At 42.5% G+C, this 27,132-nt stretch overlaps 1 protein-coding gene across 1 annotated transcript in view; it reads left to right on the top strand.

Moving 5' to 3' along the window:
• Positions 1-281: 281 nt before the first annotated feature.
• Positions 282-27,132, top strand: part of LOC134907689 (nuclear receptor ROR-beta-like) — a 92,882-nt gene continuing 66,031 nt past the window's right edge. Inside the window, exon 1 of the mRNA XM_063914816.1 lies at positions 282-989. Coding sequence (XP_063770886.1) covers positions 983-989 — 7 coding nt within the window. The 5' untranslated portion in view covers positions 282-982. The remainder of the gene's footprint in view (positions 990-27,132) is intronic.

Here is a 27,132-nt window from a genome sequence, read left to right as displayed (position 1 = left end):
ACTTTATCTTCCTCTGAGACTTAGTAAATAGACCCTTATGTCACGAAAAAAAAAACCCACTTAATATTGTTTTCGTAAACCAGTGATAACTGCTTATAATGCACAGATAATACAGATACTGCGGGGAGTTTTCATCTGTGCATTTCAGTAAAGCTGTCTCTTTAGAATGTGACGTTTGTTTTCCTCAGGCAGCATGCTTAGACACTGGACTATCAGCTGATAGGGGGTGTGACTCTGCGTCAATAAAAGGGGCGGCCCTTGACCAAAAATGGGAATGGGGCGGTGTCTCCTAGAGAAACTGGGGCGTGCCACCATCGGATATGTCATGTGAATTGGCACATGCTGAGGGGGGAAAACTAGTTTGGCCGCAGACTGGATCGGAGAGAGAATAGAACCCGTACTATTATAAAGAGATCCCCGAGAGTACGTGCAGCGCCCGTTCTGCAACCTGCTGCATAGAGCTCAGGCTTTGTTTATACGGCACTGATTATCTGAAAGTGTTAAACAGGGTTCGCCGAGCAAAGAGGGTTTTACACTCATCAATTAAAACACCTGGAGACGTGTGCTGAGTGTTCTCTGTATAGGGATGTCCTAAAAGTCGTTTAAAAACACAGCGTACTATTGTCCACATATATATGTAACATCGGTACTTTGTGCAGAACGTTCACCTGCGGGGTCCTGACACATCAGCCCTATTACACACTTTAGGTTTTTTCAAATCAGGGAATGTCAAGCAAAGCTCCCTGGAGACCACTTACCGCCGGAATATCCCGCTAAGCAAGAAGACTTCGGACCCTGCCACAATAACCAGACCTAAGAATAAATGGCCGCTGTCACAGCACTGTTAAATTGGCAATTACGAGAGGGTTGAGTTCCACTCCAGCATATCATGCAACATCAGTAATCCGGAACATAGGGATTTCAACTTCACTTTCAAGACCATATTATTAATGTTTGGACCATCCTCATATTCATATCCACAATGAGAGGTAAGAATATTTCTATATACACGTAATATTAAGGGGGTGTTTGGCCTCCCTATTGTGCATAGGCTAAATTACAGATGGCTGTGAGTGATGACTTGTTACCAGTACGGTGCGCTCCTTTGCTAGTAATGGGTTGATGGGTTAATGTGCTGTGGTATAAACACCAACCGTGTTGTTAAGGAGGAGTTTTGGAATTGGCAGCCGGGTTAGCCAGACTGTAATATTTTAATTTACAGATATAATATCTTTTTACAGAGTAGTCTTTTTTTTAAATTATATTATAATTTTTTTTTAAGTAAGGAACAGCACAAAGGCCAACATTTTGTTAACAATGATGCTAAATGCAGGTACATTGTATAATTTTAGTAAATTCTGTCTTTAATTTCTGAAGTTGCGTTCTAGACCTATGGAACAAGCCTGTGTTTTTAAGTTCTCATTTATCATTACTAATGTCTGACATCCTTTTCACCATTCTTTCACACAATTCTCCAACTGTCTCATCCATTTGCTGTACTCTTCCGAACACCAAGACTGGGGGCGCTACATACCCCTCAGTCTTATACTGTGACAAACAAGACTAGCAATCCAGTGAGAGCACAGATTTACCACAGGGAAGTGTTTGTGTCCTGGTCTAGTAAACGTACACGCAGGGCTATAACAAGGAGTTGGGTAGGATGGCACTAGCCAGGGGCAGTTGTTGAGACGGACGCCACCTGCCTCAGTCTGCCAACCTCTGAGGGACCCAGCATGACCAGGTCATGCCTAGTGCTTTAGTGCCAGATGTACTAAGCCTTGAAAAGTGATACTTTTCATGGTGATAAAGTACCAACTAACCAGCTCCTAACTGATATTTCAAACCCAGCCTCTAACAAGACAGTTAGGAGATGATTGCCTGTTACTTTATCACCGTCATCTCGTGCCTTCATGTTGCTTGAGTTTATGGACTCTACACGGTAATGGCCTTCTGCTTCAGGTCATACCCCCCTCTCTACACTGTAAACCCCTTTCACACTGCCAAAAATAACCCGGGTTAGTGTATGTGAACACGCAGCAACCTGGGTTTTCGTGCTGTGTGAAAAGGACCAGGGGAAATAATCCGGGTTGAGTGACCCAGTATTTCTACCTTGCTAGCGACCATGGTTGAACATGACTTAAACCCCGGTCACTGTGCGGTGTGAAAGGGTGTATGCGACCCGGTACCCGTTCACTGTATAGGAACAGGAAGCGCTTGGAGATCATCAAATTTCCAACGCCACCTCCAGCAATATGCCAGGTAGGGCCGCCAGTCTGAATGGGGTCTCAAGCAGGTTGCACCAGGGAAGGAGCCGTGTACAGGTCCCGGGTGCGGCCCGCATAATGTGGTGTGAAAGAGGTATAACTCCCCTCTATCCTACTACACCTCTCCTGTCCACACTCTTTTCCATGATTCCTGCCCAACACCCCTACCTTCCGGTCACTGTTACTGCACAGTCTCATCCTCCTCAGTTTCCCCTAAGGTAAGTTTATTGACCCACCTCCCCATAATGTAGCTTATCCCTCCTCCTACATTTTACATTTTTATGGTCAGGATCTTTAATAATAATAATAATAATCCATAAACGGCAAGAATGGCCAATTTATAAGCAAAAATTATATGGATGGTAGGAGTGGTGTGGAGGGTGAAATTCTTCACTTTGCCATGGGTATCCGGACCCCTAGTTCTTAGGTATGGCCCTGTCTACAAATCACACTATGGGGTATATTCAATTAGGGTCGGATATGCATGTCGGAATGGATCCGACAACCCCTATTCAATCCCATATCAATTCGACTTAAAAAAAAAAGTTGAATTGAGATGAGACCTGTGAGCGGAGGAGAGGGGGGAGACCAGCGGAGAGAGCCGTGGGCAGACGGAGGAGAGCAGCGCTGCAGAAGGATGTCTCACAGCCGCCAGACCTCACGGCAGTGTCCACCCGGCTCCAGCAAGTGTGACCTCACTTGCTGGAGCCGGGTGGACGCTGCCGTGAGCGGTGCGGCTGTGACACATCCTCCTGCAGCGCTGTGCTGTAGCGCTGCTCTCCCCTGTATGGCTGCGGCTCTCCCCCCTCTCCTCCTGTAAGGCGGCTCTCCCCCCTCTCCTCCTCTAAGGTCCCTCATCTCATTCCGCCATTTTTTTATGTCGGACTGAGATGGTTGGAAACGGGGCCAAATCTTTTTGAATTTGGCCCCGTTTCCCTCAAAAGTACGTGAATCGGCAGCTATACCGCCGATTCACGTACTTTTCGACAAGTCGAATTCCCCGACTTGTCGAATAAAAATAGCTGGGATTGAATAGGTCGAATCGCGATTCGACCTTAAAAAGTCAAAAACTGCCGTCTTTTCGACAGACGGCAGCATTCGACCCTAATTGAATATACCCCTATATTGTTAAGTTCTGTTTTTCTATATTGGCTACATCAGTGGTTCCCAAACTTTTTTGAATTACAGCGCCCTAGAGCACAGGTTCTCAAACTCGGTCCTCAGGACCCCACACAGTGCATGTTTTGCAGGTCTCCTCACAGAATCTCAAGTGAAATAATTAGCTCCACCTGTGGACCTTTTAAAATGGGTCAGTGAGTAATTAATTCACCTGTGCACTTGCTGGGTTACCTGCAAAACATGCACTGTGTGGGGTCCTGAGGACTGAGTTTGAGAACCCCTGCCCTAGAGTATAAGAATTTGTTTCACGGCACCCCCAGGCCAAAAGTTTCTTATTGAGAGATTTTTAAATACATTTTAAATTGGGTAAATTGTGATTATATGTCATCCTTAGGTTCAGTTGTGCGGTGATGGATAAGATTTTCTTCTTTGTCCATATATTTTATGATTGACAGCCACAAGTGCTGGTTTTGCCGGATTCGATATGATATACTGATGGACGGTATGCCGGCGGTCAGAATACTGACGGCAGCATCCCATCTATCAGAATCCCGACAGCCCCCCAGAAAGTACCCTAACCCTCCCCGGTGGTACCTAACCCTAACCCTTTCCCCGCTGCCTAAACCTAACCCTCCCTGCTTGGAGCCTAACCCCCTCTCCCCGGTACCTAACCATCGCCTTCTTGTTCCTGCACCCTAACCCCCTTCTAATGCCTAAACCAGGCATGTCCAAACTGCGGCCCTCCAGCTGTTGACAAACTACATATCCCAGCATGCCCTGACACAGCTTTAGCATTCTCTGACCGCAAAACTGTCAGGGCATGCTGGGATGTGTAGTTTCTCAACAGCTGGAGGGCCACAGTTTGGACATGCCTGGCCTAAACCTACCCTCCCATTCCCCGCAGCATGATGTGAGCACATCCAGCTAAATGAACGTTCGGAATTTCAGGCGTCAGTATTTTGATGCCGGGATTCTGGCATTGGTATTTCAACCGCCGGTATCCATCTGGCGGCATTTTAACTACATCCCGTGTTGCCTATTATACTGACCATAAATGGCACGTCCTGAACCAGCAATCCAAGGCACCCCTACAAGTTCCCCAGGGTGCCTAGGCACACCGTTTGAGAACCACTGGGCTACATATTTTCTTTTTATATTTGAAACCATATAAAGGAATCTAAGGTCCATTAGTTTTATTTGGGTTTCTACTTGGATCTTTTATTTAAAAAAATATATATTTTCATAAACATCCTACTCTGTTTAGCCTGAATCAGTAGTTACCACTCTGCAAGAACAGTTATGTACAGTTTACATAAATTATACATTCCTGACAATTTATTACCAAATAAACTCTTTCTTAGTTGTCTGTAATAGAGGATTTGTCCTCTTATCCCTACTCTTGGCTTAGCATCCCCAAGTCTCCAATCAGAGATGAACCTTGGTGAAGACATGAGCGCTGTGCTTATGTAGTCTCTTAGTGTCTTGTTTTGTGTTTATGGAGGAGCCTGCTTGCTTCCCTGCTGGGCACATGACAATGTCCCAGTGACCCAGATCTAAGTGGGTGGAGTTGGCAGCTGGAGAGTCTCAGGTCTGTCTCGGCAACTGTTACTGCATCCTCTTGTAAGTAATGCCAGGCAATAATATGTAATATAATATGTAACAATACTGGCAAGCCTCCAACACAAGCATGTAAGTATATAGACATACACTCAAGGTAAAATGGTTTCCGCTCTGTTTTCTAAGGGCTTATGCACACAAATGTTAATAGAAGGCATTCCACATGTGTACTTAAAAAGGGATAATTGCAGTTTAATGTACTGTAGATGGTACAAAAAAACGGTATCCGGACTCCAGGTTGACAACAAAAAGGTCGACACACCTTAGGTCGACGCCAAAAGGTCGACGTGGACAAAAGGTCGACGTGGACAAAAGGTCGACGTGGACAAAAGGTCGACGTGGACAAAAGGTCGACAGGAACAAGGTCGACATAGAAAAAGGTCGACATGAGTTTTTCACAATTTTTTTTCTTTTTTGGAACCTTTTCATACTTAACGATCCACGTGGACTACGATTGGAACGGTAATCTGTGCCGAGCGAAGCGGAGCGAAGGCACCATGCCCGAAGCATGACGAGCGAAGCGGTGCACTAATTGGGGTTCCTGGTCAGACTACGAAAATAAACGACACAAAAAAAAACATAAAAAACTCATGTCGACCTTTTGTCCATGTCGACCTAAGGTGTGTCGACCTTAGGTGTGTCGACCTTTTTGTTGTCGACCTGGAGTCCCAGACCCCGAAAAAACAACGTAAACACTTTCTGAAAAGCATTCACTTTGCGTCAATTTCAAAGTTGCCTGCAGCTTTCATGAATAGTATCTTTTGAGTACAATATGAGTTTTATTGCAGTGCTTATCAGGGGGTTATTCAGATGTATTTGGAGTGGCGTCCTGCGCCACATAGTACTGACTAATGGTACGTGGCGCATGTGCAGGACCCATTCTGCACGTTCGCGAATGGGGTTTGCGGCACAGGACGCAGGATGGCAGCAGATTGTCAGTCTATTGCCTTTAGGAGGGCGGGGAGGGGGCAGCGATGCACTGGTGTATCTATAATGGGTGCAAGGTGTGTGGTGCACACGGGCCCCTGGGTCCAGGGGGGCCCCCACACACCACACTCCCGACATCCATTTAATTATACTCACTACTCCGTTAGCTCAGCGCTGGCTGCAGTGCTACAAATATCACTCGGAAGAAGGCTGCCACGTCCATTTTCCAGTACTAACGTCTGCGCAATAGAGATGTCCCCGGGAACACAGTGCGGGCACCATGTTCCTGTAGACCTGCGCATGCGCAATAGACTCTGGCACAATGTTAGTCTACTGTACCTGGGGGTCATTCAGATCTGATCGTAGATGTGCTAAATTTAGCACATCTACGATCATTTACTCTGACATGTGGGGTAATGCCCAGCACAGGGTTAGTTTGCCCCACATGTCAGGCTCTGCCCCCCCCCCCCCTGCACAGGTACAAAAGCATCACGCGGCGCCAAGGCTTTTGTACCTGGCGAGTAGCACCCTGCCAGCACAGCTCTTGCTCCCTGGCAGGCCGTTACTCTCCATGTCCCGGGTCGCAGCTGCCGTGTGTGACGTCACGCAGCCGGCGCAGCCCACCCCCCAACAGTCCAGACATGCCTCCGTTGTCTGGGCCGCGCCTTGCCAGCGGTGTTCTAATGTCATTGGCATGCCTCCTGCCCCGCGATTACCTCTGCCTGTTAATCAGACAGAGGCGATCGCACCAGTGAGATGTTGTTAGCATCTCACTGGACTCCCGGTATGTGCGAGCGCACTCCACAAAGTGATTCTGACTGCGATCGCTGCAGCGTTGCAGTCTGAATTACCCCCCTAGTGCAACGGGGGAAACAAGGGGGCCCAATTGGAGCCTGCACACTGGGCCCCACCCTCTCTTAAAGCGCCTCTGCAGCAACATCCATTTCCCAACATCTAGGCATGTCATCACCGTTTAGGGGGAGTGAAGAGGCCAGGGATCTCCATCGTTGTATGGAGACTTCCTGGCCTCTATGACGGACGGCTTGTGCGTCCCCATGGGTGCTGCAAGCCACCCGATGGTGAGTGATCTCATGCCTCCATCCTAGGATTCATGTCAGATCACTTCTGCAGCAGGACACGTCTACTTGTAATAAATGCTTCTTGCTGCGTTAACATACAGACAGGGGAACTTCAAAAGAGTAGGAGCCTGTGTACAGTCTATTTTGTCCATGCAGAGCAATAGACCCTGGGCACTAGGGTCACTAGGAGACTCTAGCGCTGTCCCAGAGTCTAGGCGCATGCGTAGGTCTCCAGGGAAATGGCACGACATCCATTTTCCTGGTGATATTCCTACTGTGCATGTGCGAAATGTCGGGAAATGGGCCGCCACTCCATTTTCCCAATGGTTTCTGTAGCGCTGCTGCTGCCAACAAGGGACTCCAGAGGGCAAGTATTGAAAAAATGGGTGCACGGTATGTGCTGTGGGGCCCCCCTGGACCCGGGGGGGGCCCTTGTACACTGAGCACCCTGCACCCATTATATATATATATATATATATATATATATATATATATATATATATATATATATATATATATATATATATATATATATATATATATTATATATATATATTATATATATATATATACACACACACACACACATACAACAGGAAATAACGAGGCGGCACTCGGAGTCTTGAAAAGCAGCAATAGTGTAATAGTGCAAATCAACGTTTCGGGGTTACCCCCTTCATCAGGATTAGTGCAATGTGACAAATAATGTGTTTAAATACCACTTACCCTCACCCTGGAACATCCCCTCTGGCCGGTGCCGCTGGCCGCGCCGTCCCGGTCTTCCGACTGACGTCATCCGCGTCTCACCGGAAGTGACGCGGCGGCGCCGGGAGGCGCGTCCATGGCAACCAGCCTAACAGTCCTATGATAATACATAACTGTCAGTGAATCAATGCCGTGAATAACATAAGCTCAGACACGGCTTTGTGCAAAAAACATCTTTGTCAGCTGCCATACATTACTTAGTGCATTAATAATTTCGTGGATATCTCATTTATCGGTGCTTCACCTAATTCAGTGTCTCCCATAAAATGCAAACATTAGCAGTAAAATATCATTAAAAAGCATTAGATCCCTCTACAGTGTCAAAGTGACCTCACTCCTAAGTCTACCTGTGTCCACCTATTTCTAAAACCCGGGGTAAATATACGATAAAGACAGGTAACAATAAATGATCAATGTTAAAAAATGAAAAATGAGAATGACATTGACACTGATCTTCACCTCCCTGACCTTCGTGTTTAAACCTATTTTGATTTTGGCCGCACTAACCCCCTATGTATACTGGGGGGATATGCTGCCAGTCCCGCCCATCCAGACCTGCCTCTACGGTTTTATTATATTATATCTTAATCAAGCCTGATCATGTCAAAATGAATCTCCATTTATATCACTAGCTAACCATATGTTTAAATAAAATTAATTAAACCGAGATTATCATTGAGGCCTGCAGGTCTGAGGGTGTTTAGCCTGTGGATCCACATTGATTCTAACTGTAGGAGTTTTCTACCCCTATCCCCTCCTCTCAAAGACTCTGGTACATGGTCAATGATTCTGTGTTTGAAAGTTGCCATAGTGTGCCTGTATTCAAGAAAATGTTTGGCAACCGGTTGATCCCCTTTGCCTGAAGTCAGGGCATTTCTTATGGCTAACCTATGCTGTGCCATCCTTATTTTAAAAGCTATCGCATGACCCTTCAGCTAATTATGTAACTGAATTAAAGGGCATCTTGCAGCAAGCAAGGGATGAGGAAATTATTTCAGGCGAGGTGTTTCAGAAATTGATATACCAGGGGTTGTGCCCCGGGAGGAGGGCACCAGAGCAAGCCAGTCCCATAACAGGGACAGAGCCGAGTGCCGGAACGGAATTGGTGTATGTGTATGTGTGTGTGTGTATATATATATATATATATATATATATATATATATATGTGTGGACATTGTGTAGGTGGGGCATCAATTGGTGCAAAAACCTGTTTAAATTTTTTTTTCAAAGTTTGGGCTGGGGTGTGTGTGTAATTATAACATGTCTATCAGTATGCAGCAGATACGGTGAAACTGGTCTCCATAATGGTACAGCCACATAATAAAGCTGCTACTAGGTACAGTCAGGAGAAGTTGAGGCTGGCGTGAACACACTCTCCCGGAGGGGGTAACTCTCAAGATGAAGTGTCCAGTGTCTCAGACCACCACCTCCTCACTCACCTGCACACAATGCCATAGCCTCATACAGGTGCAGAAGGGCTCAGGTCTTCGACCAGTTCTACGAGCGGAGCACCAGAGCAGGTAGTATGGAAGTTAAGGGCACCAGGCAGGAGATGTAAGAAGCCAGCAACCAGCACCTGAGATGGTGTTGGCAGGCGCTGCAGCAGGAGCGGCCCTCTTTCCCAGCTAGAAGCCAGCCCAGAGCCAGCAGCGGGACCATCAGCAAACAGCCGCAGCACTCCAGTAATGGCAGCTGCAGATCGCCAGAGCCTGAGGTAGCGCTGGAGTCACCCTGAGGGGAGTCCCGGGCATTGAACTGCAGCAGGAGCCCAGCAGGAGAGTAGACAGCTGCAGGTAGGATCCATCTGCGTGTTCCCATGCACGGGCACTGGGGGGGCTTTCACCACCAGCGCTATTTCAAACGTTGCGCTGGCTCGCAAGCCAATCGGAGCTCGCGATCCGGCAGCCAATCAGGAGTTGCCGCTGCTTGATTGGCTGCCGTTCTGTGAGCTCCGATTGGCTTGCGGCCCAGCGCCGCATTTGATATGGCTGGCAGCAGCGCTATCTGCTCCATGGTTGTCTGGCGCCCGACACACTGTGGCGCCTTACTCGCCTGCGTACCCAGCGTATGGGTCACTCAGGCCGGCTCTGTAGATATGCCAGTGCATACAGAGTAGCAGTGAAAGCAACTCCAACTACATCTGAATCAGGCCCCAGGTGCATACCTAGCACCAGGGAGATTTCAGAACATGTATTGAATGCCCAGTTAGTACAAGGTGTTAAGGCCTAACAGTGCCAAGGATTCTGGGAAGCTGTTAAAATTTAGCAGACACAGAAATGTAATTAAAGGTATATTTGTCACTTGCTGGCTGAGAGCATTAAGTGGAGACTAATGTTGTCCAGTCTTGTCCCCTTTGTGTATGCAAATTCCAGCTTTCCTGAATCAAACATGCACTCTTTTCTGGAAGTTCAGACTTTGTCTTCCAGTATCAGATTCAGAAAAAATAGATATCATTTTCTGCATTTGCCTAAGGAAAAACTCTTTATTTTTCTAATAAAGCAATTTTTCCATGAAGGGCCATCTGCTATCTCCATCTTAGTAGATATACTGCTGCTGCACTTGTTATATAGGGATTCTCATCATGCGTTACTCAGCAATAGCGATCGCCAGCCTAGGGGCTTCTTAATTAGGGAAAAGCCCAATTTCCAGTGAAAGCAACCTCTTTAGCTGGATTTACAGCTTTTTCCCACTATCATAACCTGAAAATAGTCATCATTTACTACTTTTATATTTCTAACTGCTTTACAACATACTGTAACTGAAAAAAAAAAATAGGATCACCGTAAACCACAATCAGTTAATTTCAGCGCACAGTCACCATGCATTATAGCATACTGGGATTCTGAAGCGGATGCAGAGGAAGTTTCTGTGGTAGGCGGAGGCTGCAGAATGACACAACCTGGTGCAAGTTTCTCATACAAGAACACACACAGATACACAACAGTGCACTCATTCTCAAAACAATGCATATACTATGGGAATCATTTATGACAAAAGAGTGCAGTGGAAATTTACCAACATATTGTACCTGCATTTCCATTGAATTATTGTCTATACATTTTTTATTGTGTGCGTGTGTTTCACAAAAATGTCCTCATGGGCATTTGGACAAGGTTTCACAAAATTCTCCACTAAGCCCCTAATATTGCCTTTTGTAGTAAGCAAATGCAATTTCCCTTACTTGTAATGGAAAATGTGATCTGCTCTCAAATTTACTAACCTCAAATTGTAAAAAAAAAAAAAAATACTAAAAGGTGTCTTTGTGATAATAATGCCAACCCCCCCCCCAGTAGTCAGTGGAGAAGCCGTGAGTTAGTGGAGAAGAACCAATCAGCATTGCAGTAACATTTATAATTTGCACACTATAAAATAATACAGAGCAGCTGACTGGTTGCCATATGCAACTTCTCCACTGGTTCACTTCTCCACACTTTTCACTGCTTCATCATCATGAATAGACCACTTATTATTTGCATCTATTTGCTGTGATGTTTATTTTCTTCTCACTCAGCACAATATACATGATAAATGTGATGCAGTAAATTACAAATGCAGTTTGACCTTATGTGAATTTTTACTTTAATGATCCTATCTTGGTAAAAAAAAGAATTACATTTTTTTTGTGTGTGTGTTTTTCTTTGTGTATTTACCTAAAGATTACTAATAAAACATTCCACAGCTCACACACACTAGCAGCAGACGCAGAGATAAAACACATCACAGGGATCAGGCAGCTGTATTCTCTACTGCCAGTGGTCCTATAAGGTTTTGATGAGAGTCCACAGCCAGTAGCGGATCTTGCCACGGGCAAGCAGGACTTTTGCCCGAGGCGCCGCCGCCATCCGGAGGGCGCCGCACCATGGCAAGATCCGCTGCTGCTGTGGTGCCCCCCGCTGCTGCGGCCCGCTGTCCGTTGTGGTAGCGTCTAGTTTCCCTTCGTGGGCTGCCCGCTGTGAAGGGAAATTAGACACGAGGACCTTCACTGTAATGATGATAACTGGTGTTTGTTTGTTTATGTGTGTGTGTGTGTGTGTGTGTGTGTGTGTGTGTCTGCATATGCACATGCGTGCATATACATATTTGTGTAATGTAGTAAATACATTTTGCATATCACAACTGAATTTACCCTGTTATATAACACAAATTAAAGGCTTTGGCATGTCAGGCAGAATTATTGCCTCTTTTCTTTTATAAATAATATGGCCACTTGTGTATCCCCTTGTAACTATACTGGAAAAGCTCCTCCTCCATTTGGTTTTGTATAAAATATACCCTAGTATTTAAAGCCTTTAAAACCTAAGCTAAACTTTCTAATAATTTTGACAGAACACTTAACAGTTTTCTTAATCCCCATACCATAGTACAGTTAAATAGTCAGTGGTCCGTTTACTAAGTAGTTTATTTGCTTAACCCAGAGGTTCCCAAACTTGGTCCTCAAGGCACCCCAACAGTCCAGGATTTAGATATATCCATGGCTCAGCACAGATGGTTAAATCAAATTGACTGAGGTTCTAATTAAGTCACCTGTGGCCAAGCATGGATACATTTAATACCTGGATCATTGGGGTGTGTTGAGGACCGTGTTTGGGAACCTCTGGCTTATATGCTGGCAATGCTATTTAAAAAAATAAATATATATTTTTTATTAATAGTCTTTTTTTTTTTTTTCTTAAACAACCAAAAATTACATAGATCATGAGCACATATTTGGCACAGATCGCATGCACCAAAATAACATTATAATAAAGATAATGCTCCAGATTATAAAAGCAGGGGCAAATTGCTGTTACATTTTCAATATTTTTAGTAAATGTCAAGAGTAAGCATAACTAAAAAACAGTGGTTTATAGTACTTAAAAGAAAGCACCCCTATCAAAGTGAAAAAAGATTAAGAGAAAAGAAAATGAAAGGAGGAAAGAGAAGGAACTAGAACAGAGGGAAAGGGAGCAGCTGGGAATTCAACCAGTAGAAAGACAGATCTCAATTTCCAGGAGGAAACCAACACAGAGTAAGGATATTACAAAGCACATCATAATAAGTAGGGTTTTCCCTACTAGTTTAGGTCACTCATGGAAGTTAAGTTGATGAAGCAAATACCAAGAGGCGTTAACATCCTCTAAATCTGCTCTTATGTGGGCAGTGGTAAACTAACTCACTCTCTCTCCTTTCTTTCTTTCTTTCTTTCTTTCTTTCTTTCTTTCTTTCTTTCTTTCTTTCTTTCTTTCTTTCTTTCTTTCTTTCTTTCTTTCTTTCTTTCTTTCTTTCTTTCTTTCTTTCTTTCTCTTTTTTTTTTTTTTTTTTTTTTTTTTTATATATAAATGTGCCCCACATCTTATGAAACATTTCTACCCATTTTTCAATATGAAAAGTAGCCATGCGATGTTCATGGTATAGCACCTAAAGAATAGCCACTTTCCACTCTCCGATAGTTGGGGCAGTTGGAACAATCCAATGTCTTAATATCATTTGTTTAGCCATGGTGACCATGACAGCTAAAATAGGGACCAAGGGAGAGATTCCAAATTGTGTCACCCAGGGAGAAAAATCCACAAACAACTTGGGTCTAACTAGGGATGGCCATCGGTACATCCCCCACCAATGGTTGCCATCGATGGAGCAATTATCTGGAACAATTGATGGTTATAAAATGTGCTATCATCTACCATCGGTGGTTCCTGATATCGAATAGCCACACATGCGCAGAAGAGGCTTTGCTGGAGAACGTCTCTGCGAGCAGTAGTTACCTCTGCGCATGCATGGCGTAGCTCCCCAGGCGGCTGGCTGCACACAGTTTCCCACTGAGAGATAGACACAGTAGGCGGGGAGATGGAGGATGTGGGCAGGGCTGGTGAGTGCTCACTGATGGCTAAGTATGCGTGACTATGCAGCGCTCTGCCTTCCCTTCCCCTCCGTTACTGTATACCAGCAGAAATAGACAGAGTGGGGCCAGGAGGTGAGGTCTGTCTGGCTAAGGCAGCATCTATCTAACCCTGACTCCAGGCACAGTGCAGTGCACAGTAAAAATCCATCGCCATCAGCCCCACACCCTACCATCGATGATGGAACACTATCTGATGATCTGCCATCGATGGTGAAAGTATTAGATACTGGTCAAAAACCATTGATGATTTGGAATCCTTAATGGTCGACGGCCATCCCTAGGTCTAACCGACTTAGGTAAACAAATATTAAAGGAGTGATTAAAATGTCTACCCGATGTTTAAATGCTGGTGGTGTACGACTATATCGTTGAACGATATAGCGTTCAACGATATAGTGCGTACACACTAAATGTTATCGTTCAACGATAATGTTCAGTGACGTCACCGCCGGCATTCCTGAACATGCAGCTCAGCCTGACATTGACGGGTTGAGCTGCATGTCCACTCAATATTAGTGAACGTTGAACGACGTTGCGGGTGCACGCATCATTCATCATTCACCAATATAACCCCCATACACACTGGACAATTTCAGACTAAAAATAAACGATAACGACATAAATGTCGTTATCGTTTATTTTATATCCAGAAATCGCCTAGTGTGTACTTATGACAAAACTTTCTAATTTTCCCACACAACTAAAAGTTATGTGTTATGTTAGCCTCAGAGGCTTTACATTTAGGACAAAGGCCCATTTCCATGGGGATAAAATGTTTCCTGTGGGAAGGGGAGACGTACATTCTATTTACGACTCTAATTGAATTTCTTGTAGCCTGGTTGACTTCAAGGCTCTGTGTATAGAGTCAGTATTAACAAGTAACTTGGTAACTTCCGGAATATCAGGAATCTCCCTTGCACATGCCAGGGATAGGGATGACCAAGATGGTACGGATTCCTCCACCAGCTTGTTGTAAAGAAAACTATTTTAAAAGTATGAGTACAGCAAAATATAAGGGTAACTGTGGGAGTGGATAATAACATGCCCATAGGATCTGCTTGAGATTGAATATAATGGCGTACTTGAAGGAACATAAGGGAGTATGAGGTATAGAGAATTTTTTTCTGCAGCTGTGTGACAGAAACTATCTGTCCATCAGGATCATAGATATCCCCATTAGCACTTATTCCCCTACAATGCCAAGCATAAAATGTTCTATTGTCCAAAGAAGGGGGGAAATTGGGGTTGCCCCACAACGGTATCTAGAAAGTTGTAAAGGGGTCACGCTTGATACATTTATTTATATCCACCCGTTCTTTATATGTACTCCAAAACATAATGTTGTTGCGGTGTTCTTTTGGGAGTTTAGATAATGGTGTATTAAGTAATGCCACCAGTGAATACGGATAAAATAAGGCCTCCTCCAAGGTTATATTTGTAAAAGTACCTGATGCAAATCTAAATAGAGCTGTTCTGGCAAACGCCAAAATATTAGGCATACTTAACCCACCCTTCTTTTTATCGAGAGAAGGAGAATATCCGTGAACAGAGGAGAGCATCTCTCTTAGCAATCGTGATAGCATATCAACTCCAGAAGCTTCCTATCTTAGGATATGCTACTGATTTTACCACCGGAAACCTGCCCATCAGAGACAGTTTAAGATCCTTCCAATTATCCAATTGTGATTTAATTTTTATGATTTTAGCATGGAAGTTAAAGGGTTAGTTACGAATAGCAACATATCGTACGCAAATAGACCCAATATAGACTCCACACCATTTACAGATATGCCAGTAAAAGTCTGTTGTCATGAGACAATGGCTAGTGGTTGTAGCGGGGTCAATGGGCAACCCTGTCTCGTGTCTCTATGGATTGTAAAGGGAGTAGAAATAAATCTATTGGCAAACAGTTGAGTGGACGAATTGCTCTATAAAGTACACAGAGTATTTAGGAAAGATAAAGGAAAACCAAATCGTAAGAGCATCTCAAACAGGTGATCCCTGGTTACCTGGTCAAATGTTTTTTCAGCATCAGGAGATAACAAAAATGTGGGAACACCTGCTCCAGAAGGCTCCAGAAGACTGAAGGATAGTTAAAACTTTACAGAATTTGGTTACCGAATGCCCCAGTTTGATCTGCATGAATTATTCCCGGTAATATTGTTTTCATCCTGTCTGCCAGAAGTTTAGTAAACAGTTTGTGAAAATGAAATATACTTATTTAAACAGGTAATAAAATAAAGTTAGCACTGTCTACACCAAGAATCCTTACTGGGGAACACAGTTTCACTGCACTGAGGCTGTAACTATCACCAGCTGTTAAGCTGAGCCAGTGAGAGGGGCCAGAGGATCATGTGGTTGCTATTACACAGGTCTCTGCTTTGTCCTAAGCACTGGGAGAGAGGCTACAGTTGCACAGACTGTATAGATGGGACAGTAGCATTGTGGGGAGGCAGTGTTCTCAGAAAAGCTTTGTACAGCTTGAGTGGGAGGGTCATTCTTACGAAAATGTGGGAGACAGATAACAGTGCGAAACTGTACACACCAATACTGGAGATTATTAGGGAACACATTGCCAGGTCTGGTGAATTACAGTTCTTATAACTGTACTATGATGTAAGCATCAGGATAAGTAACCTTATGAATCCACCCTGGTGGTGACCATAACACATGCAATCTGATCTTGGTTGTGACCTATATTTCCAGACTACATTTTCTACTGCAAGTATATAATGATCACTTTAGCCTTTTCGCAAAACTAGTAAAATAGAAAACTGGAGTTGCCCTATATTAAAAGAACATTATTTATTTTAGGCAAAAACTTCCAGGGACAGAACTGACACTGTATTTAAAACAATGAGCAGTTGGCAGCTATGCTATATCAACACATTTTGTAAGGAAATGATTTGCATATATATTTGGTAATGTTACAGCTTGCCTTTTAATTATGTTCAACTTCCTTTCAGGTGTAAAAGAAACAAATATTTGTAACCCATAAATTATAAAAAAAAATGTTTTGAAAAAAGAAATATGTAAACAATGTTCATTATGTGCCTTGCTTAATGTTATATTTTTGGTTAATAAGGAATTATGATTAACTTTTTAAATAGTGAAATACTTCAAATACAGCCATTTAGCTGATGAGCTCTGGAGTGGTGGCAGTGTTATATAAATTGTTTGGGTTTTAAGTTACATGGGAGATGTTACAGAAGAACATCTTGTTCCTGCTTAATGTTGAAACAGGTTGGGTATGGTTTTATAAGCCTCTAAATTGCATGTATATAACTACCATGCCCCACCCACTCCTATCTTTAACTCTTCTGTCTATTAATGAAAATAAGGTGATCAGCCAGGTTAAACTGTAATCATTTTTTTAGCAATAATAACTAGCATTCCAAGTTAATTACTGGGCTTGTGATAGTGATGTAACTGTATGCTAAATGATTGAATCACATAGTAAATGTAAGGTAGTTATTGGAACCCATGTTAGATGGAGTCTTTTTTTTTTTTTTCCCCTACATCTTTGTACGCTGATATTTACATTTCTTGACCTGTTAGGCAGAAACAGTTAATGGGCCGCACTGAACTACACTCCATTGTAGGACAACTGCCCTCCCTAAACAGTAGTGTACACAAACCTGTGCACAGCCCAATCACCTTGTGATCCTTATCTAATGTCAACACGGCTGTGTTTTTTACTGTGTGCATGTTACTTATCAAATTTAATTCTGCACCATTTAGAGTTCACATTTGTAACAAAAATAATGTGTTTTTGGATAACAGCGTTTGTTTATTCCGATCCATCGTTGTAATAAAGTAACATCATTAACAAACGTGAGGGCTCTATGTCAATTACTGGTACACAGTAAGTGTCCACCCATAATAGTGGTAATAATAAAAGTGATAACACAAGTCCTGTTGGATGCACATATGGTAAGCTCAGAAGAGCATTTTATAGGTTTTCGGACCACTTTCAGCTACACTAATCGTAAACATTGGAAGACAACAGCGGAGTCCAAGGTCCAGTTTGTTTGGTAAAAAACCATCTAGATGATGTGCATTTCTTTTTTGCTTTTGGCTTTTAAAAGATGGATTTAAGCAGTATAGGCCGAGTATCTACACTTCCATAATTATGCTAAAACATTGGATACAAAGTAGAGTAACACATAGGTTGCAGCTCTTCTTCAACTTGGAGGAGACCATGAACCATGAAATGTTACCATTGAAGAATGGCAATTAAAATGAGCTTTTATGTTGCATGCTTGACAAATTGGAGATAATATGGCAAAATAAATGTAAAATTGGAGTTTTTCCTTCAATGAAAACGTATGGGCCCTACTACACACTGGTCGATATGAACAATCTCGTTCAGTAATGAACTAGAAATTGTACATATCTTTCAGTGTGTATGCACCAACGATGCGTGGCCCCACTGTCGTTCATCGTTGGTGTTCAGTCGTTTATACATGCAAGCCAATATGATGGACAATATCGTCTATATTAGCATGCAGGGCTATGGGGCTGGGTAACGTCACTCACTCACGAAACTTCACTCCAACCCCCCACCCCCACCGGTCACCTTCCCGCACAGCCGGGCGCCTCGGCCAGTGTGTAGGGCTCATTACATAGAAGATGCACTCATGTAGCCTTCATTCAATAGCATTGTTGACAATCAGTCTCAAAGGGATGTAGTTATGTGACCAGCGGGTGTCCATGACACCCATAGAGTGGGAATAGGAGCCCACAAGGGGCCTTGTTGCACTCCCCTACCGGCATTCTGCAGCCGGGATCCCGGCGTCAAGATGCTGACCGCCGGTAACACATACCCAACCCATCTCATATATTGGTGCTAATATTAATGATCATTTGTGCAAATTGTGTAGTGTCAGCATATTGTATTATTTGTATCACAGTTCAAAATAGTTTTTGTCTTTTAAATAGAATATAGAAGGAATGTAAAAAATATCAGAATCATGTTACAAAGAACGGCATACTGTACATTGGAAAGCTATTTAACAACTGTCAGGGTAAATATTTGCATGTAAGAATACACAGTGTGTTAAATAAAACAAAAGAAAAAGCATGCACGCAATAATTGTATCTCTGCCTTGTCTCCACAGTTAGATATTGTGCAAGTTGTTTTTGCAATATAAATATTGTCTCGTTATTCTGGGAACAGCCAAAGTAACCAATATCCGCACTAATACTCCTTTGAGTTGGGTTTTGGAAGTCAGATATGCTACAACAATTAAGTTTTTGTATTATTACTTATGGAGTTTTTTTTCTAAACATTTTCAAATGAATAAAAACACAAAAGCCAAAGTAAAAAGGGGTGGGTGTAAAAAGTAAGTGCATTTATATATCTTTATATATCAAATAAATGCAGCCAAATTCCCGGAGCATAATTAGTGCTTATCTAGCTATAGTTTGCCTCATGCAAAGTGCAGTGTATATAATACTCCAGAAATATGGGGGATATTCAATTACCAGCGATCATTGATCGCAGCTAATTGTCTTGCCATGGGCTATTCAATTAGCTCTGATAAGCTAGCACGAGATGTGATTTATCAGGGATTTGTTTCACCTGCCTCAGGCAGGCGAAGCAAAATTCCTGAAATCAGCACCATTTTCAGCTGAAAACTGGGCTGTGTCTACCGAAAACACAAAAATTTCACTGCACCTGTGTGTTTTTGGGTACAAAGGATATTATTCCGGATGCAAAAACATTGCAGAAACATCAGGAAAAATCGCCCGAAGCTTCTTCATGGGTAATTGAATAGCCCCATAATAAATAGCGATCACAGTAAGCTGTTAGATTTGGCAGAAGGGCCCGCCTGTCTGAGCCTTTCTGACCAAGTCCACTGCTCTGCGCAGCATTGGTGCAAGTCCTGGGGGTATATTTACTAAGATGGGAGTTCTATTTAAGATGGGATGTTGCCCATAGCAACCAATCAGATTTTACTTCTCATTTATCTAGCACCTTCTAGAAGATAATACTTGGAATCTGATTGGTTGCTATGGGCAACATCCCATCTTAAATAGAACTCCCATCTTAGTAAATTTACCCCCTGGAGTCTGGGGAGCAGGCAGTAGAACATAGCATAGGCCCTAGACATATACAGTATGTTCACATTGATCTCCTTATAGACTGGATGATTAATGTAATACAGTATTAATAACTTACAGTATAGATGGTCTATAGTATAGGCCAGTGGTTCCCAAATGTGGTCATCAAGGCACCCCAACGGTGCAGGTTGTAGGGATATTCCGGCTTCTGCACATATTCTATAATCAAACTGATTGAGGTAATAAGTAAATCACCTGTGCCTAAGCATGGATATCCTAAAAAAAAAACCTGAACTGTTAGGATGCCTGGCTGTCCTTTGGCGACACATTTTGTATAGGGCGCATTTGGTATAGGCTGTAGGGGAGTAAATCTGAAAAAACGAATGGAACATTTCTGTATCAAACATTTATCTTACATGAATAGCATAAGTGGTCATTAAAAAGTTCACATCCCATAATAAATAAACATACATAGTATAAGCAGCAGGAAGCAGAACTGAGCTCTCTATGCATATATTCTCCCAGTTCCTGTTAAGACACCGGTTTCTTCTTGTTGGCAGCTGATCTCTGGTCTGGTGCGCTTATTGAGTGCTCAGAGCCAGACACACAGCAGGCTTTAGCTGGGAACACACTTTTACAATCACTCTGCTCACTGTATGAACACTCCAGATCAGCAGAGCACTGTGCCCCCAGCTTGACCTCCTGTCAGCGTCCTTCCAGCCCCTACACACTGTGCTAAAATAGCTTAGTGTGTACAGGCTTCTGTGGGATTGAGAGGTTGACCCAACAAATATTAAACAGTACATGAAATGAAATGCGACCTCACGATCCCGCCCGTTGCAGGAGTGTTAAAGGCCATTTAACAGACAATGCTTCTGCAATGGTACATACCTTTACAATGGACGGCCCGATCACTGATTCGTGAAAATGGGCTGACAATTGTATCAGTAAGAGAAGCTGCTACCATTGGGCATTCACAGCAGCTTTGTACTTAATACTGTGTGATGTGGTCACATGCTCTATTGAAATAGCATTATATACTGCTGCTATTGTGGTTATGATTCAAGCTACTGGTCGAGGAAGGAAGGTGGGACCATTTCGGGCAACTGGAATCCCCACTGTATTGGCCTACAGATTTTAAAAATAAATTAGGACAGAGTTTTCCCAAACTCTGTCATTACAATCAAGGTTTTAAGCATGATGATGCTTGAGCACAGGTAATTTTAATTAGTACCTTAAACAATTTGATGTAAGCATCTGAACTCAGGCATGGATATCCTTAAAACCTGGACTGTAATGGCGGAGTTTGGGAAACTCTCTGAATTAATAGCAATTACAATGTTTTGGGTGCTTTGAAAGAGCAAGTAACTCTGTGAATGGATAAACCATGTTGCAATGCAAGGGTATAAATTGCCCATTGGGTTCTCCAGGAAGATTCTTGGTGGGCTGTCGTACCACCCCCCACATTACAGACAGCCTGCCTAGCAGCAATCATTACACTCACACAACTGCATTGTCCTCATTCATTCTGTTATCCCATCTCTGTATTATCTGCAGTACAACAACTCTGCATCTATCATCTCACATCACCGTATATACCACATAAGCATCTAGTCGGCACTGTCACCTAATTATAAGTTTATGCACCCATTTTAAGAACTCTACTACTAGGCCAATTTATTGGCAGATCATAAACTTTGAAAAAATAGTTTTTGTTTATAATGCTTGCTGCGTGCAGGTCACCATTCATTTGATCCTGTATGTCCGCTGGGAGGGAGGATGGTGCAAACATAGGATCATTTACAGTCGTAATGAATACTGTGCAAAACTAATTAGCATGTATGCAAATTACTGTGCAAGTTAACCTTTGTACCATTGATGGTGGAGAACCATTGGATCTCTATCATTGATGGCAAAAACATGTACCATAGGTTAATACTGTCTTCTTTTGCATGGAGCCCAAAAATGCTAGATTGCATTATTTTTACACTGAAATTTCGGTCTTAGTTTGGACAGACCCTTCCGAAATCTAAATCTATCTGAATATTTTAAATCTGCCCCATCTACAGTGCAACATGTTTGTTTGTTTGTTTGGTTGTTTGTTTGTTTGAAGGTGCTCTTACTTGCTTTATTCCCAGCCTTTTGTCTTTCATTTAGTCTCTCCCCATTCTCTGACTATGTTTGTGTTTATTGTATTTGTGCATATCGTTTGACTTTGCTTAAAATTTATTTATGGGAATACACAATTTTTAAAAGAAATAAATTTGGAAAAGAAAAACAAATATTGACCATACTGGCATATGTGTGACAGTAATGGGATTACTTTTCCGATCCTATGTTCTGTTTTGTAGCTGATGTTTATTAACATATTTTCTACAGAACCTTGCAGCATTCCAGGAGATTTGTTCTCGTAAGGGGTATTGTTTCTTCATATTAAAACTCTCTGAAAAATAATAATAGGAAGTGTGGTAACTTAGACCGCTTTCACATCTCTAGTACGGGAATTGTACAAGGGTCCTTCCCGGGCGCGACACACCATGAGAACCCTTTCAGACTGGCAATGCGACCCGGTAATAAGTTGGGTCGGGTTGCTATCGGGGGTGGGGGCAGAGGCGGCATTGGTATCGTTGGGGGTGGGTGCAGAGACACCATTTGGAGATGAGATTATCTCCATGCCGCCGCCTCCGTAGTGTGAACAGGTCCTGGATTGCATCAACCCGGGTAACCCTTACACACCGCACCTGCTGGTTAAGGCCACCCAGGAATTCGGGACTTAACCCACTCAAACCGCACATCGACCCGCGTCAACCTGGCAATATACCGGGTTATTTGTGCCGTGTGAAAGGGGTATTAGTGTAACGTTGTATTAAACCATGTAACATAAGCATTCACAGTTACATGTGTAAAAGAGAACCCTGTCGGGATCTCATGCTTTGAATGTTTAACTTTTATTTCGTCTGCTGAGTTTTGTATTGCTTTTTGTGTAGTACAGTTATGTTAATATATTTTAATATGATTTATTTATTTTTGTTTAAAATAAATTATAGTACATTATACGCATTGTGGTGATCTATAGACCACCAGGCCAGGGGCAGGATTTGGACAGGGCACTATTGTTGGACATCACTAAAATGGCTTTAAAGGGAGAAGTCATAATCATGGGAGACTTTAATTTACCTGATGTAAATTGGAAGGGGTCTTTTGCAAGTTCAGCTACAAGTGGCAAATTTCTACATTCCTTACAGGGAGCATCTCTCAAGCAATTGGTGAGGGAGCCCACTCGCAAAGACTCAATATTAGATTTAACTCTTACAAATGGTGATAGGATATACGACATACATGTGAGTGAGCACCTGGGATCGAGTGATCATAAAGCAGTATGCTTTAATATAAAGACAGGATCCAACTCCTGTCACACTCCTGTTGGATTTTAGAAATGCTGACTTTGCAAAAATGGGGAGATGTTTAAGTGATTCATTGGCGGACTGGAGGAACTTGGAAGAAGTGTAGGAGAGGTGGGAAAAACTGAAAAGTGCAAAACTAAGTGCAACAGACCTTTGTATCAAAAGGGCTAGGAAAAGCACCAGGAAAAGGAAGCCAGTGTGGTTCACAAAAGTAGTATCAACTAGTGTGAAAGCAAAAAAGATGGCTTTTAGGAAATACAAACAGACTCAAAATAATGATGACAAAGAGGTGTATCTTGACAGATGGAAGGATGCTAAGAAAGTGATCAGACGTGCAAAGGCCCAGTCAGGGGGCAAAACTTTTTTTAAGTATATAAGTGAAAGGAAAAAAATCAAATGGAGGAATAATAAGACTTAAGACAGAGAGTGAACATTTGGTGGAAGGAGACAAGGCAATAGCAGATCACCTAAATAATTTTTGCTCGGTATTTACTACAGAAGAAGGGATGGGGCCACAGTTAAGTTGCAAGGACATTCATAAACATAAGGTAGATGAAAGTATTTTTACAGAGGAGGAGGTCCTAACAGAACTTTAAAAACTAAAAGTGGATAACTCAATGAGGCCAGATGGGATATACCCAAGGATACTCAAAGAGCTAAAAGATGTGCTGGTTACACCTTTAACAGAATTATTAAACCAGTCACTAAATACAGGTGCCATTCCAGAAGACTGGAAAAGAGCAAATGTAGTTCCACTGCACAAAAGTGGAAGCAAGAAAGAAGCAAGTAAGTACAGACCAGTAAGCCTTTCATCAGTAGTAGGCAAAGTAATGGAAAAACTATTAAAAGAAAGAGTTGTGGAATATCTTAAATCAAACAACTTACAGGATCCAAAACAGCATGGATTTACTGGTGGGAGATCATGCCAAACAAATTTTATTGACTTTTTTGACTCTGTGACAAAAATAATAGATCAAGGGGGAGCTGTAGATGTAGCATATCTACACTTTAGTAAGGCATTTGACACTGTCCCACATCGCAGACTGCTAAATAAACTTGAAAGCGTGGAGGTGGATTATAAAACAGTTAAATGGATAAGAACCTGGTTGCAGGATAGGAAACAGACAGTTGTAGTAAATGGAGTGCAATCTATGGAGAGAAATGTTACCATGGAGTACCCCAGGGATCTGTACTTGTTCCAGTTTTCTTTAATATCTTGGTAACATTGCAAATGGTATTGAAGGGAAAGTATGCCTTTTTGCAGATGATACAAAGATATGCAACAGGGTAGACACACCGGGAGGGGTAAAACAAATGAATGATGATCTAGCTAGGCTTGAGAAATGGTCAAGAACGTGGCAACTACAGTTTAATGCTAAAAAAATGCAAAATCATGCACTTGGGTTTCAAAAACCCAAAGGCTAAATATAGTATCAAGGGTACTATAATGGAAACTACTAAGGAGGAAAGGGATTTAGGAGTCACTATTTCAAGTGACTTGAAGGCAGGAAAGCAATGCAATAAAGCAATGAGAAAGGCAAGTCAGATGCTTGGTTGCATAGGGAGAGGAATCGGTAGCAGGAAAAGTGATAATGTCACTGTATAGGCCATTGGTGCGGCCCCATCTGGAATACTATGTCCAGATCACCAGAAGGATATAAATACATTAGAGAGTGTACAAAGAAGGGCAGCTAAAATGGTGCATGGCCTACATCACAAAACTTACCCGGAAAGGCTAAAAGATCTTAACATGTATAGTTTGGAGGAGAGAAGGGAAAGGGGGAACATGATAGAAACTTTCAAATATATCAAGGGTCTTAACAAAGTTCAGGAGGGAAACATTCTTCAAAGGAAGAGAAGTATTAGAACTCGAGGACATACACTGAGACTGGAGGGGGGGAGGTTCAGGGGAAATTTAAGGAAAAATTACTTCACAGAAAGGGTAGTGGATAAGTGGAATAGTCTCCCATCAGAGGTGGTAGAGGCTAAGACTGTAGAGCAATTTTAAACATACTTGGGATAGGCAAATAAATATCCTTACAAAGAATTAATGTTCAAAAAGGGTTGAGATTACCTAAAGGATGAAAAAAAAAAAAAAAAGGTGCAGACTAGATGGGCCAAGTGGTTCTTATCTGCCGTCAAATTCTATGTTTCTGTGTAACTGCAAATGGGTGTAAATGTGTATTATAGTAAACTAAGGTAATGTAGGGCTGGTGGCAGGTAGATAAAATTTGGTGGGATAGCTCTTTTCGTATGTGTTTGGAAAACGGTCATTTTGTGTAACTGAGACTAATGGCGCATACACACTATGCAATACGCTCTATGCGCAATCTTGCATAGTATTTTCCCTAGCCTCCCGGGCCACTGACCTAGTGCATACACCACTCTACGATATCGCTGGCGATATCGTACAGTGATGTCATGCCACGGCCAGCCCGAACATGCAGCTTCTGACGATATTGTAACATTGAGCTGTATGTATGGCGATGGAGGGGGGTTTTAACGGCCCCTGGGAACGCACATCATTCGTACCGTACACACTGTAACATACACACAAACGATATAGTTCAGAAGGGGTAAAATGAGTGATATCGTGTGTAGTATCACATAGTGTGTACGCACCTTAATGCATTAGCAGTAGCACTCCAACCATGATAGGAGGGTCATGTTTCTTGTTTTTTGGGGGGGTTTATGTTTTTTTTTTTTTTTTTCTCGTTTTATTTATAAAAAAGGGTTTAAGGTCTCTAAGAAGTGTTAAATGAAACTCAGAATTCGAAGTTCTCTTGTAATAGTGTAATGCTATATCTATCAGGCCACCTAACATTAAATCTATATTACCAATCATCTCTTATTTTTTATTTCTATGATGTAGAGGGGATCTGGATTAGGCCACCCCTTTATAGAGAAATCCCCAGCAAAGTACACAGACTTTTATTTAAAAAAAAATGTGATCTCTTGTGAGAAGTATAAATCATGATTGTATTAACTGCATTACATGTATAGTCTTTATGTTTGCTATGCCATCCTTCTATGTCTGTGTTGTGTGATATTAATTAAGGTTTAAGGTAGGGGCGACAGGGGTGGCCGTCCCGGGACCCCTACACGTTAGAGCCCCCATACAGTCCATTGTCAATTGGAGGAGCCCCCCTTGGGCGTCTCTGCTGTTCAGTAACAGTGGCCACCGAGGAGATCCTTCATCATGCACAGTCAGTCTTGCAGGGATAGTGAAGGGAAATCCCGCTAGATAGTGACTGTGTGATCCGGCGCACTGTCCCTGCTGCATGCTCCAGTGAGGTCCCTGCTACAGCTTCATGAGTGACGCTGCCGGGTTGTGTGTGTCTGTGTGTGTCTATTGCGGAGAGGGGGGGTTGTCTCTTGCAAGGTGGGGGGAGTCCTGGGTGGGCGGGGCTTTGCCATCAATGTAAGTAGTATGGGCCCCCATAACCTCTACTGCCCTGGGTCCCCACAAACTCTACTGCCATGGGCCCCCACCACCCTTAACCAGCCCTGGTTATAAGTGCCATTGGCCCTCATTTCTTTATCGATTTTTCTCAATTTTTTTTGTTTCAAATTTTTTCTTTTACATTTTTCTTTTTCTTTTACACTATCAATGCAATTTTATATATTTACTGTCTGGGATATTTGGAGTCAGCGCATTTTTTTAATTATTTTTTTTAATACTGTATATTTTATATTTAAAAAAAAAAGTCTTCTAAAGTAATAATATTGGGTATGCCTTAAGCTTTTGCCCCTAATAAATGTGCCTTGCTATTCAGTTGTGACTCCTCATAATGGATGATAACTTCTTTAGCCTATGCATTTCATCTCCACATGAGACTTCATCAGAGGTAGCAATAGTAGAAAATGGGAAAACAATTGTGAGTTGTTGGAACAGATGAATCAAGCTGGTAGCCCAAAAGATAATCAAACTTAGTAATCAATTTCAGAAAACCTCAGACGTGTACAATTTCAAATACAAATAAATCTATGTATCTAAATGGTAGGCAAAT

The sequence above is a fragment of the Pseudophryne corroboree genome, chromosome 1 (genome assembly GCF_028390025.1).
Source record: "Pseudophryne corroboree isolate aPseCor3 chromosome 1, aPseCor3.hap2, whole genome shotgun sequence".
Taxonomy (NCBI): Eukaryota; Metazoa; Chordata; class Amphibia; order Anura; family Myobatrachidae; genus Pseudophryne; species Pseudophryne corroboree.
This window is presented reverse-complemented; position numbering and strand designations above follow the sequence as displayed.